The 13,037-nt window shown below is 50.0% G+C and overlaps 1 protein-coding gene across 5 annotated transcripts in view; it reads left to right on the top strand.

Moving 5' to 3' along the window:
- The window catches only part of P3H2 (prolyl 3-hydroxylase 2), a 150,111-nt gene that overhangs the window by 118,595 nt on the left and 18,479 nt on the right, over positions 1-13,037 (top strand). For all 5 annotated transcript variants that reach the window (XM_045031164.1, XM_045031162.1, XM_045031166.1 and 2 more), the window contains exons 2-7: positions 285-431; positions 1,754-1,943; positions 7,572-7,703; positions 9,733-9,875; positions 10,968-11,057; positions 12,320-12,360. In XM_045031164.1, the coding sequence (XP_044887099.1) occupies positions 330-431; positions 1,754-1,943; positions 7,572-7,703; positions 9,733-9,875; positions 10,968-11,057; positions 12,320-12,360 (698 nt within the window). In that variant the 5' untranslated portion in view covers positions 285-329. The remainder of the gene's footprint in view (positions 1-284; positions 432-1,753; positions 1,944-7,571; positions 7,704-9,732; positions 9,876-10,967; positions 11,058-12,319; positions 12,361-13,037) is intronic.

Raw genomic sequence — 13,037 nt, 5'->3', positions numbered from 1 at the left:
TGCTGAGTTTTTCCTTGATTTCGCCTATCACTCAATGTTTATCTCATTTGCTGCTGGTCCCTTCCCAGTCCCTGCTTTCGGCCATTGGTGCACCCTTAGAACAGACGAAATGGCAGGATTTCCTCCTTGTCTTCAGCAGCAGCTGGTGGGTTGGGCCCAGATGCCCCTGGAACGCTGAGCAGTAGCAGGTGGCAAAAGAAATCTTGAGTGTGGTGCCTTCGTACGGAGGGCGGGTCTGGCTTGTCTTAGCAGGGCACTTACCAACTGTTCTTCACTTGTTTTAGCTGAACCAGCTGGAGGAGGCAGCAGATGCAGCTCACACCTTTTTCATGGCAAACCCTGAGCACATGGAAATGCAGCAGGACATTGAGAACTACAAAACCATGACAGGGAAGGTCCATCTGGTGGATCGAGAGGCCAAGCCGCACATGGTGAGTGTGGAGAGAGATGGTTTCCTACTCAGCTGGACAAGTATGTCAAATGCCAGCCAGCGTGGGGATGAGTTTTGGGCCTGGAGGAAGGTAACACGGGCTACTGGCCAAGCTCTGTTGGACGGCGTTTACAATGCTGTGACGTGAGCTTGTGCTAGCCCGCTAGAGAATATCGGCGTGCGAGCCTTCTGCCGTGTCTGTGAGGCTGCGTTTGTCAATTTCCACCCCGTAGCATCTGCCTGGCTGTGCCGTTACCCTGTGCATGGCCGAGAGGTAACCACGGCGTCTCTGGTTTAAACATAGACCTGGTAGCATGCTCATTTTGCATTCATTTACCCTTCCGTACAGGCATCTGTGCACCTGTATTTTCACTGTACTCCAGCCATGTGCATTTAGCCAGGGCACTTCTTCACCCACCTGCTTTCTCCATGTACAGCCAAGGCAATGCCTCACCTGTGAAATTCCGAGGGCTAAGCCCTGGCTGGCAGGGGACATGCCGGTGTTCCCTGGTTGTGACGGTTCAACTGGGGAAGCAAATCTGTCAGAATTCCCTTTTCTTTTCCGATGTGTGTCCTCTTGGCGCTGACTGTTATACGCATCCCCTGGCGTATGCCCGGTGCCACAACGCTCCAGCCTGTCCTCTCCTCAGAGGAGCTGCTGACTCACGTGCTGACCGCGCTCAGTATCAGCCATGGCCTGGCTTGACGGACGGCTCAGTGAAGGGCAGGCTTTGCACACGCTGTGTAAATGGGTTTGCCCATCCTGGCTCTCACACATTTACACGAGGCCGGATTCTGCAGACCACCTGAGATGCACCCTGCACGGGATGGTCTGAGTGAGGTGGGAGTGACAAAGGGGTATTTAAGCCATCTTCATTCCCTGCCTCCTCCAGCTCCAGGGCACAGATGTGTCTCTTTTTCCCAGCCCTGCCACCAGTGCCAGCGCTGGGCGAGGTACCAGCGTTCAGTCAGGTCCATGAGCATGAACCCAAGCTCAGTGAAGCCAACGGAAAAACTCCCATTGACTCCATAAGGTCTTGGATTTGGCCATGTGTTACCTAGTGGTGCCCAGCTGGCTAAGCCAGCTTTACGAACCCCAAAACTGGGCTCATCGCAGTCACTGGCTAATGATTTCCTAGAGCTCGGGTGAATTTACACACAGGAGGTTCGTTGAGCAAACATCACTGTCCATTCAGCATAATGGGCAGTTCTACCGGAGTCTCTTTTAGCCCAATGTGCCCCAGGGGCTCTGATTTAGTCCCAGTGTTACAACACCTACCCTGCTTCCCGGCTGCCTAACGAGCCTGCCGGGCTTCTTTGCAGGAGAACTACAGCGCAGGGGTGAAGCACTATGATCAAGAAGAGTACGCGCTGGCCATCGAGTCCTTGGAGCGAGCGCTGCGGGGCTACTACACCGCAGATGTGGAGTGCCGGGTCATGTGCGAGGGGCCTCAGCGCTTCGAGGAGTACGAGTACTTGGAGTATAAAGCCGGCCTCTACGAAGCAATTGCAGGTGAGGGCTCTAACCCGTCCCCACGTCCCCTTGAGGCACAGAACGTGTATGTGCCTTGGCTCCTGGGGTGTTTTTAACTAGAAACGTTAACACCTTTGCTGAATTTGGCAAAGCAGCTTCCCTTGGATAACCGGCAGCGCTGAACTGTGAAGCCAGCTGGGACCCAGGGACGACTCCTTTTAATCCTGAATCGGAAACAATCTCTTTCAGAGGTGCTGAGCACCTGCAATTTTCATTGATCACAGTTGGTGTTGTGGGTGCTCAGCACTTCTGAAAATCAGGTCCTCCGCCTCCCTGCCTCCGTTTTCCCCTCTGCCGAATGGGGCATTAACGTCTGCCTTACCAGCATGCTGCATGGCCGTGCACTAGCTAGCTGTGTGGGAAGTGTTCTGAGGATGCTACAGGGTCTAGAACAATGTGCATAAGGACACAGGACTTAAGGAACCTCCTGGGTCATAGCTAGGGCCCTACCAAATTCACGGTCCATTTTGGTCAATTTCACGATCATACCTATTTTTAAAATCGTCAATGTCGTCATGATTTCAGCTGTTTGAATCTGGAATTTCACAGGGTTGTAATTGTAGGTGTCCTGACCCAAAAAGGAGTTGGGGGGCAAGGGTGGTTCGCAAGGTTATTGTAGGGGGGTTGTGGTACTGCTACCCCGTACTTCTGCTCTGCTGCTGGTGGCGGCGCTGCCTTCAGAGCTGGGCAGCTGGAGAGCAGCGGCTGCTGGCCAGGAGCCCAGCTCCGAAGGCAGAGCCGCCTCCAGCAGCAGCACGGAAGGAAGGATGGCATGGTACGGTATTGCTGCCCTTCCTTCTGCGCTGCTGCCTGCAGAACTGGGCCCTCGGTCAGCAGCTGCCACTCTGGCTGCCCAGCTCTGAAGGCAGCAGCACAGAAGGAAGGATGGCATGGTACGGTATTGCCACCCTTACTTCTGCGCTGCTGCCTGCAGAGCTGGGCCCTCGGTCAGCAGCTGCTGACCTCTGGCTGCCCAGCTCTGAAGGCAGCCGCACGGAAGGAAGGATGGCATGGTACGGTATTGCCACCCTTACTTCTGCGCTGCTGCCTGCAGAGCTGGGCCCTCGGTCAGCAGCCGCCACGCTCTGGCTGCCCAGCTCTGAAGGCAGTGGAGAAGTGTGGGTGGCAATACTGCGACGCCCCTAAAATAACCTTGCGACGACCTCCTCCTCCCCCCCTCCGCCCCGCAGCCTCCTCTTGGGTCAGGACTCCCAGTTGGAGAAACACTGGTCTCCCCCATGAAATCTGTGAAGTGTAGGGTAGAAGCACAGAAAAGGGAGACCAGATTTCACAAAGGGGGACCAGATTTCATGGTCCATGACGCATTTTTCATGGCCATGAATTTGGTAGGGCCCCAGTCCGGTGCCTGCCATTGGAGGCAGCCCTGTCATATGACCTCATTCATAAACTCACCATGCTCCATCTTAAAAGTAGCTCGGTTTCGTGCCCCCCGAATTCTGATTGGAAGGCTGTTCCTGAGCCTGTGCATGCAGGGGTCCAAGTTCATCCCTGACGTCCACAATGAGTCTGCATCTGAATTTCAGGACTGGCCCCTGTCACTGTAACAGGCTGAACCAAACCTCCCAAACGTCAGGAATCCAGATTCTGCCAGTTGTGCACTTGCTGACCTGCAGGGCCCTCTGGCATGCTTCAGAGTCGGGCACACAGGAGCCTGGAGTTGGGAGCAACGCGGCCCCTGTGTCAGGATAATGTGTTCACAACCCAGTGAGTGATAAGTGCTAGGCTTTGCCCTTCTGTAGCGCTTTCCAGCTGAGGGAGCTAAAAGCGTCCTGCAAACGTTGCATAGCACCCTGGGGAGAGGAATTACCCCCTCTTTATAAAGAGGGGAAAACGGGGGCAGAGAGAGGAAGCAGCTTGCCCGTGATCAGTCAGCGAGTCATTGGCAGAGTCAAGACTGGAACACAGAATTCCTGGATCCCAGCCCTGTACTTTTACCCACATGACCATCCTACCTTCCATCTGCCTAGACTTCCTGAGGTGGGGAGGGCTACCCAGCTGGGTCCCAGGATGGGCAGGAATGATAAACAGGCCCAACATACCTCGCCCCTTGTTTTCATCTGGGAGGGAGGGATTTTTGTCAGGTCATATTCTGAACAGCTCATTGTCTCAAAAGGCTGGGGACACTGACAAAAAACTAGGATAGATGCTACAATAATGGAGAAGCAGAGATTAGAAACCCATGCAGGGAATTGAACCCTGCCGCTATACTGTCCTTTGATTTGCACGTGTGGACTTGAGCAAGGCAGGGTTAAGTGGGAACCCTCTCTCCATAAACTAGATTGCCTGTAATTAGCAGTAAGGGAAAGCAGAACAATAAATTTGAGCCCACTTGGCTTCAGAAGTCCTATATCTGCACTTGGCCTGTCAGCTCTGAGAGCTGATGCACGGTCTTTGGGGGCTTGTTTTTCTGCTGCTGCTGCTGCTGTAGAAATTTTTTTCCATTCAAATGCAGAATAGTTTTTATTTGTGTCAAAACTCATTTGCTAGCACAAAGTTGAGAGCCTAACTGAGACCAGTGAGACAGGAAACAATCAGACAGAGAGTCTTCCCTCTTGTTGTACTGATGATTTATCGATTGATAGTTTTTGGAACAAGACAGCAGATTGTTTTTAATATTTAGTCATCCAAGACAAAAAGAGAAGTTTTCAAAGGCCTGATCCGCAGGTAGATTACATAGCTGTATGTCAGTTAGGGATGTCCTGTTCCCTTTTCCCCCCAATATAGATATACGAGTACGTACCCTAGTGTAGATACAGTTATACTGGCATAAAGGTGTCTTCTTCTGCAGTATCTTATTCCCCTTCCCATACAAGAATAAGCTATCCCAGTGTAGCTGTATCCATACTAGGATACGTAGTTAAAACGACACCAATATAATAAAAGTCCCACTTGTGTGTGCAGATAAGAGTCTCCGCGTGATAGGCTAATACCGCTCTGCCATCCATCCTCTCAGGTTACCTATACCAAACCCTGGGCATCCAGGCATGAGACCAGGAAAATCTGCAGCTCCTCCCCCCCCTGGAGCATGCTCCCCGAGACCAGCACTGCTGAGTTCCCACCTCCTTTCCAAACGGAGGGTTCTTTGCTGAGAGTCCCAAGGAGACGGCCCTAGCGTCAGTCAGCTTTGATCAGCCCCCTTTGGGGAGATCGTTTGGCAAAGCTGCGGGTGGGACTCGTTCCCAGTGGGAAAAAGTCATGCTGGCTTGGTGCACGTATGTTGCGCTTGCTGTGCTCGGTGGCTTTGCGCGCTGATGGACATTGTGTGTGTGGGGGTGGGGTCGTTTGGGGAATAGTCAGAGCAGCAACAGAGTCAGGTCGTGCGGGGAGGATGAGGAGCGTTGCCGTGGCATTAGTGAAGGGTGCCACACCCGGCGCTCCGGGGAGTGAAGCCCTGGAGCAGATAAAGTGTGAGCAGTGCAGCCTCCCTCCAGCCGCGCCCTGTCAGTGTTTCTCACAATGGACGCGGAGGGACCTCGTCTAGACCAAGAAGATTCTTCCGTGTCCGTAGCCCACTCAGTCCTTGGCCTTGCCGCTTACTGGGGCCAGTGGTGCGAATGGTTTTTGTGATGCTGTCCATTGGGAAACTCACTTCCCAGAGGCCACTGAACAGCCATCAGATGGGAAAGGTTTCCAGTTCTCACTTAGATTTAACTCCATGGCCAGGAGGTGATAGAGTTTATAGCCCGTTACCAAGTCCCAGAGCCATCCAGCCACCCAGCTTGTCTGGAGCAGCGAGGCAAAATAATGTAGATTCCCATTGCTGTTCCTTGTCTTCCTACATAGGACTGAGAGTGATACATTACAGGATGGCTTACTCTGTAATTTACTGACAGGTCTCTGGTTCCCAGACTCATTCTATTTAGTGGAAAGAAGGAATTCTGATGCTATTGAGAAAACAGTTTTAAGTTTCTCCAAAACAGTGTTTCATTTCCTATCCTGAGCTATTTTATAGTGCTGTTGTGGTGCTGCCACTCTCCACCCCAGAGATGGCTGCATTTCAATGGCGGGTAATGATTCCTGCACTATAGCCTGTAAAATTCTGAAGGACGCTTTGAGAGCATTGAGGGGAAGCACTATATGTCAGTGATGATTGATATTAGGATCTGCTGCCAACCTTCAGATCTAGGCTGCTCCCGATAGATTCAAAGTTTAGCTACCCCCTCCCCCACTCTCTTTAGTGCACTATTCTGAGTGTATATGGAAAATCAAATGTCCACTCACGCTAACAGTTCTTGGAATCCCCAGAGCAAAACAGGAACTGTTTTGAGTTTCCACTTGATTTCAATGCGCGTTCTGGCAGCTTGGGGAAGCGCTCTGGTAGCAGAGCGCATGTTTTATTTCAAACCCATGTTTGTTCCTTAAAGATTTTAATTGTATACAGAGACGCAGCAAGCAAAGTCAATTTGTAAGTACATTGCAGAAAAGGTCCCAAAGTGGAATCAGATGGTCCGCTTTGGCTTATAAATGCTACAGCTGACACAGCACATGTACTGTATGCTTTCACCAGTTAGAAATCTTGTTTATGGCAGATGCTTGCTATTCTGTTAAATTAACCAGAGAAATTTGTCATCTTTAAGAAGCAATGAACAGAGGTCTTCTGCCGATAGCATTTCCCCCCTTAATATTATCAGTACACATTCTGTCCGGTTTAGCTTGAATGGTTGCACTGAACTTCCCAGCCTGGCTTGCAGCAGTATTAATCTCAGAATGTCACTCAGCTGGTATGTGTCCCATATTGTGCATTATGCTGTTGCGATTGATCCTTTTTCTAAGATCCAGTTCTTAGAGTCTTTTGAAAGAGTTCTCCAGCAGGAGCATATTTCATTGTCATGGGATGAAATTGAAGACAGGCTGGGCATCAGTCAGAACTTTCTAATAGATCCCGTTACTTTGTAGATTAGTCTCCAAAAGGAAGCAGTGGAAACCTTATTGCAAGACACATTTATAAAACAGATTGAACAAACCACTGGAGAATATGCAGTAGGGCGCAATCTTGCCCTATTCCTCACTTGATGGGTGAGGACTTCATAAGTCTTTCACATCTCAAGTTCCTTTCATCTCTTTCTTGGTGTCCCTCAACTTTGTTTTGACCCTCAGAGTCCGACAACTTCAGTTATTTCCCATTGCAAAGATCTCTCAAGAGGCCTATTGTACATCAGGGTAGCTTTGCTGTGGCTTTAGACAGCAATAGTAGCTTTTCCAGCACAGTCTCTCCTCCCCACGTGTGCAAAATTAACACACTTGGAAATTAACATGGAGTAAAACATCAGACACCTGCATCCAAGTTGTGTCTGCAGAGTATGTGCTTGCAAGATGCCCAGTACCCGAGTTTAGTTACGGGTCCTGTTAGAAAGGAACATGGCAGAAGTCCCAGATATTGGGCATGGACAATGTGTGTTCCTGTAACCTTATGTCCCACTGGCTTCTCAAGATATACTCAGCAGCTTACAGGATGGGGGTCCCTGTGTCTCTGATCTACTTGTGACATGAAAGTTGGTTTCCATAAACCCAGCTGAGCTCGTCTCTCAAGAGCTGATCATCAGCCTTCTGAGCACAGACATTGTCCTATATCTCTTTCCCTTGCAGATCACTACATGCAGATCCTGGTGTGTCAACATGAGTGTGTCCGAGAACTTGCCACCCGTCCCGGGCGATTATCGCCCATCGAGAACTACCTTCCCCTCCATTACGACTACTTGCAGTTTGCCTATTACAGAGGTAAAGCTGGGCTTCTCCATTTCTAGCAGCCCTTGCTTGGTTCTGTTACTCTTTGGGTTAGTGGAGACTGTTTTATTTGGGGATTTAAATATTCTCCTCTAGGGGGTGTGCCGTCCCAGCGTAATGGCACTGGCTAGCTTATGAAAGGAGACTCAAAGAGCTTGGCTTGTTTAGCCTAACCAAACGAAGGCTGAAGGGAGATCTGATAAATGCATCGGAGGGATAAACACCAGGTAGGGAGAGGGTTTATTTAAGTTAAGTGCCAATGTGGACACAAGAACAAATGGAGATAAACTGGCCATCAGCAAGTTTAGGCTCAAAATTAGACAAAGGTTTCTAACCATCAGAGGAGTGAAGTTCTGGAACAGCCTCCCAAGGGGAGCAAAAAAACTAACTGGCTTCAAGACTGAGCTTGAGAAGTGTTTAGAGGGGAAGGGGTGATGGGACTGCCTCCCATGGCATGTGGCCCATTGGCGACAGCCAGTAACAAAAATCTTCAACTGCTGGAGATGGGACAGTAACTGGGGCGGGCTCTGAGTTACTGCAGAGAATTCTTTCCCAGGGATCTGCCTGATGGGTCTTGCCCACTTATTCAGGGTCTAACCAATAGCCATATTTAGGGTCTGGAAAGATTTTCCTCCCCCCCCCCCAGGTCAGATTGGCAGAGACCCTGGGGAGGGTTCACATTCCTCTGCAGCCTGGGGTGTGGGTCACTTGCAGGTTTAAACTAGTGCAAATGGTGGATTCTCTGAAACTTGAAATCTTTAAACCATGACTTGAGGGCTTCAGTGCCTCAGCCAGGGTCTATTACAGGAGTGGGTGATATTCTGTGGGCTGCGTTGTGCAGGAGGTCAGACTAGAATAGATGATCATTGTGGTGGTTGGTGGTCCTATCTGACATTAGTCTACAAGAACATGAGAACCAGAAAATAAATCCAGTTAGAAACTGAGAGTGGAAAAGCCCTGTCTAGTGTTACTCTCCAAGCTGAATGAAGTGCAAAGAGTGAAGGGCCAGATTTTTAAAGGTATTTAGGTGCCTAAATAGGCACCGGGTAGGGGAGTTAGATGCCAACGCGCTGTTGAAAATCCCACCATGGGCTTATCTGTGTTTTTAGGCCCCTAAATAAGCTTTAAAAAGTCTGGCTGTAAGTGCTTTTATAAAAAACAGCGTCACCAGCCTCATTTTGCTCACAACCAACCACCACAAACTCATGAGATTGGCTTAACAATCACAAGATTCTTTTTTTAATGATACATTTTTGGGATCTTTTCATTGGCTTTCTGGTTTCTGAGCCTTTGGAGTTCGTATTTTTGAGCTTTTCACTGCAACCACTAGGGCTATAAACTTATCTTTTAACGAAAGGTGAACCGAGACTCTCATGTAGTAACCTAAAATAAACACCAAAGATTGTGAGAGTCACAACAAAACCGCGAGCATTGGCAAGACTATAAAAGTAATTACCTGTGCTTGTTGTCGATAGTCAAACAACATGTAGGATAAGACAACGGTCTGTTTATTAAAAGCACCCACAATTACAGTGTCCTAGAGAGGAATATACTAAGAGCCCGAGAAGCGGAAAATAAGAAAATTTGGCAATACAACATGAAAATCCATAAATCATACTTCAAACTGGAAGGATGCTCATTTCTCATATTCGCTGAATTCCATCCCCCTTATTTTCTCTCAGGGATTGTGGTCTGCTCCTGATTCTGGGCTCCTAGCTCTGTTCCTGATTTACTGGGTGGCCTTGGAAAAGTCACATAACTTTTCTGTGCCTCAGTTTCCCTCTGTGTAAAATTGAGACCATAAGACAGGGCTGTTGCAGAGGGCTGTGGTGGAGCTGATTCATAAATGTCTGTCATGAGCCTGGGGGCCATCGGGTGACAGTCTGTCTGAGTGAAAAGTCTCATCATTCCATCTCTGTCTGGCTTCTTTCTTACCTCTGCACCTGTCACACCTGAGTCCCCTGGATCGGTCATGCCATGTAATCTCCATGCCATCCCCAACCTCTGCTGTGCTCCCTTGCAGTGGGTGAGTACGTGAAAGCCCTGGAGTGTGCCAAGTCCTACCTCCTGTTCCACCCGGACGATGAAGCTGTCTTGGAGAACGCAGATTATTACAACAGCCTCTTGGAAGAGACTATGGACCCAGAGACCATCAAACCCAGAGAGGTGAGAATAAATGTATTGAGATTACCCTGCACGGCACCGCAACTGAAGCTTTGTTTGTAAGTAGTTCAATCGATGCAGCAATTTGGCAATCTCCTAATACCGTCACCGATTTTGAGGAAAGCTTAAAGGATTAAGGGCCAGGTGGTTCTCTTGGTCACGTCGGTGTAAATCCGGATTAATGCCAGCAGCTGGTGTGACAGTTTTTAGCCAAATGGCAACCAAGCAGGGTGGATGTGATGCCCATGTATGTGTACGGGCCAAGGAGGGAGAGGGTTTGTTTAGGAGGACAGGCATAGGAGCAGTGTGATGAAATAGGGTGAGGAGCACCAGGACAACCCCAGACAGTGACGGCTGTTAGTCAGCTGGGGAAGTGGTGAAAGCCGGTCTCATCGCTTGAGTCATTTAAAGCTAGACTGGGCGAAGCACTCCAAACTGTTCTGCAGGGAACCGCTTTGTAGTAGGTGGGGTGGGGATTAGCCTTGGGTCAGACGACGAAACAGGACTTCATGAGTCACCGCTGGAGGAAATGTCTTTGTAGCGATAATTTTCCCATAGTGGGTTCCTTTCCCATGCTGGAGAATGTTCCCGTCACATCCCTGAGAGATGTGTCATCCTGCCAGAGCTGGATGTATCTGAGGTGCTTATCTGGCTCCCGTTTGCCTAGTGCCTCACACTCGGTAAGGGATTTATCCTCACAACAGCCCTATGCAGAAGGGCAGGGCTGTTATACCCGTGTGCAGAGGGGAAGGAGGGGTACAGAGAACCTGAGGCCTGGTCTACAGCTAAAGTTTAGATTGACCTAGCTCCTTTGCTTAGGAGTTTTTCATACTCTCATCCCCCCGAGAGACATGGTTCAGCCGACCTAAACCTCAGTGTAGATGCCGTTTGGTCGATGGAAGAATTCTTCCTCGGTACTGCCTCTCGGGGGGGAGGGGCAGTTCCTACAGTGACGGAAAACCCCTCCCATCACTGCGACAAGCGTCTGCGCTTGTACCCTCAGTGCTTCGCCCACGGTCACCCAGGAATCCTGAATCGGAGGCTCACGCCCTGACCAGCCTAACGCTTCCTTCTCCCTTCCCTCGGCTGTTGCAGGAAGCTGCCAAGTTTCTGAGGCGTCATAAGCTGGAGTCTGACCTCTTGCAGATGGGAGCAACTGGCCTGGGATTCGTCTACACCGAGCCGGTAACGACATGTAGCTCTTCCTTGCCATTACAGTTTGTTAGTTCCAAACTTTGCCGCTTGGTTTCGCTCCGGGTTTCTGTCCCCATTAGCAAGGCCAAGCGTGTGAGGTGAGGGGTGCGGTCTATCAATGTCCGTTTAAGTCCAGAAGAATTTATTAGCCTGACAAGTCATACAGGTGTTACCTGTGAGTAAAAGAGACGGACCCCACCTGATGGACCCCTGTCACTCTAGTAGGTGGCTGTCTCACATTCTTTAATATGGGACCCTTTTCAATCTAGTTACAGGCCTTTTTGTGACCCTCACTGTGGTTTTGTCATCCGTGAAGCACTTAATTAATGAATGAAACCTCCCAGCGTTCTTGTCTACTAGGGAAGTCATGTTATCCATGTTTTGCTGTTGGGGAAACTGAGGCGGGCACAGAGAGGTGAAGTAACTTGCCCAAGGGCACAAGGGAAGGCTGTGGCAGAGCAGAGAATTGAACATGGACCCCAGGCCAGTGTGTTAGCCATTGGACCATCCTTTGTAAGTAGCTGAAGTGATGGATTTGCCGATTAGAGAACATCCTGAATGTCACTGGACTGACACAGCACTCCAAAGCCATGCACCCATGACTCCACCCATGTGGAAGTGCACGCAGATTCTTCACTCCTTTCCCTTCTGCCTCATGCTTTCTTCAGGAGAACCAGTGCCGCGGCTCTTACTGGATTTCTGCCATTTGCTGACACTGTGACCTGTGCACCTTTCCCTAACGCGTGAGGGAGGAATGGCCCTGATCGAGATAGGAGGGTCTGAACCCCTCTCCTAGAAGTTTGAATGTGGAGGTGGACTTCGTAGCATGGCTTGTCTCTGAACACAGCTCGAGTTGGGGAGTACTCAAGTTCAGAACCAAAGACATCTTAGCCCCATCTCTAGGGTTTCCTGGAGTGTGTCAGAGCTGCTAACACAGTCTGGTATGTTGCTTGCCTTTCCTGTGGAGATCAGCAAGATGCAACACAAGCACCACTCTGTGTGTGTGTGTGTGTGTGTGTGTGTAAGAGAGAGAGACCACTGCAGTCCACGGAGCAGGCCAGAGAAAGGGTGTGTAACGTGCTCCCTGGGACGTGCCAGCAGAGACATCACCTGCACATTCCCAGGAACCCGTTTTTTCTACATTCCCATCTCCAGTGTTTAAAAACTCAAATGTTTTGTTTTTTCTCCTGAATTGTTTTCATGAGTCACTTTGATTCCGTGTAAAGAACCCGACCCCCCCTCTCTCATTGCAGAGCTACTGGAGCAGCTCCGGCGCCCGTCAGGATGAGCACAGGTAAGTCACTGACCAAAGGCACAACCTTGTTCCCTGATTTTAGGGTTACGCAGGAATCCACACCGGGTTTTTAAATGGACGCTGCTGTGATCGAGAGAACAGTCTGTTTGCTGAAGAGAGCTGGAGCGGTACCTGGTGTTTCCAGGCCTGAACTCCAAATGTCCCAGCAGGCACAGTAACTCAGCAGAAATGATGGGTCCCTTTTCAATCTAATTACAGACCTTTCTGTAGCACCCATCATGGTTTGTGTCTCACAAACATTAATGAATTAAACCTCCCAGCGCCCTTATCTAGTAGGGAAATGGCGTCAGCCAGGTTTTACTGATGGGGAAACTGAGGCACGGAATGCCCAAGTGACTAGACCAAGGCTACCCAACCAGCCAAGAGCTAGAACCCAGCTCTCCTGAGCCCTAGTGCTGTGTGTGAGTGCGGAGAACATTCTGCTCTTCTTAGAACACGCGGTTCTGAGACGCTCTCATCTCATTCAAAGAATAGCACCTCACCTCCGTGCACCATGCTGGGCCGTGGGCTCCGGACTCCTTCAGAGGGGAGACCACCACCTGTGGAAGCACTCGTAGCCTTCCTGCCGCATGTAGGTGTTCCTGGGAGGTCTCCGCCATAAGGAGGGACCTAGTGTGTTTAGCGTGTGAGACCTGATGGGCACGTAAAGCAGGGGG

This window comes from Mauremys mutica, chromosome 9 (assembly GCF_020497125.1).
Source record: "Mauremys mutica isolate MM-2020 ecotype Southern chromosome 9, ASM2049712v1, whole genome shotgun sequence".
Classification (NCBI taxonomy): domain Eukaryota; kingdom Metazoa; phylum Chordata; order Testudines; family Geoemydidae; genus Mauremys; species Mauremys mutica.
Note: the sequence above shows the minus strand (reverse complement) of the source record. Positions and strands in the feature narration are given on the sequence as shown.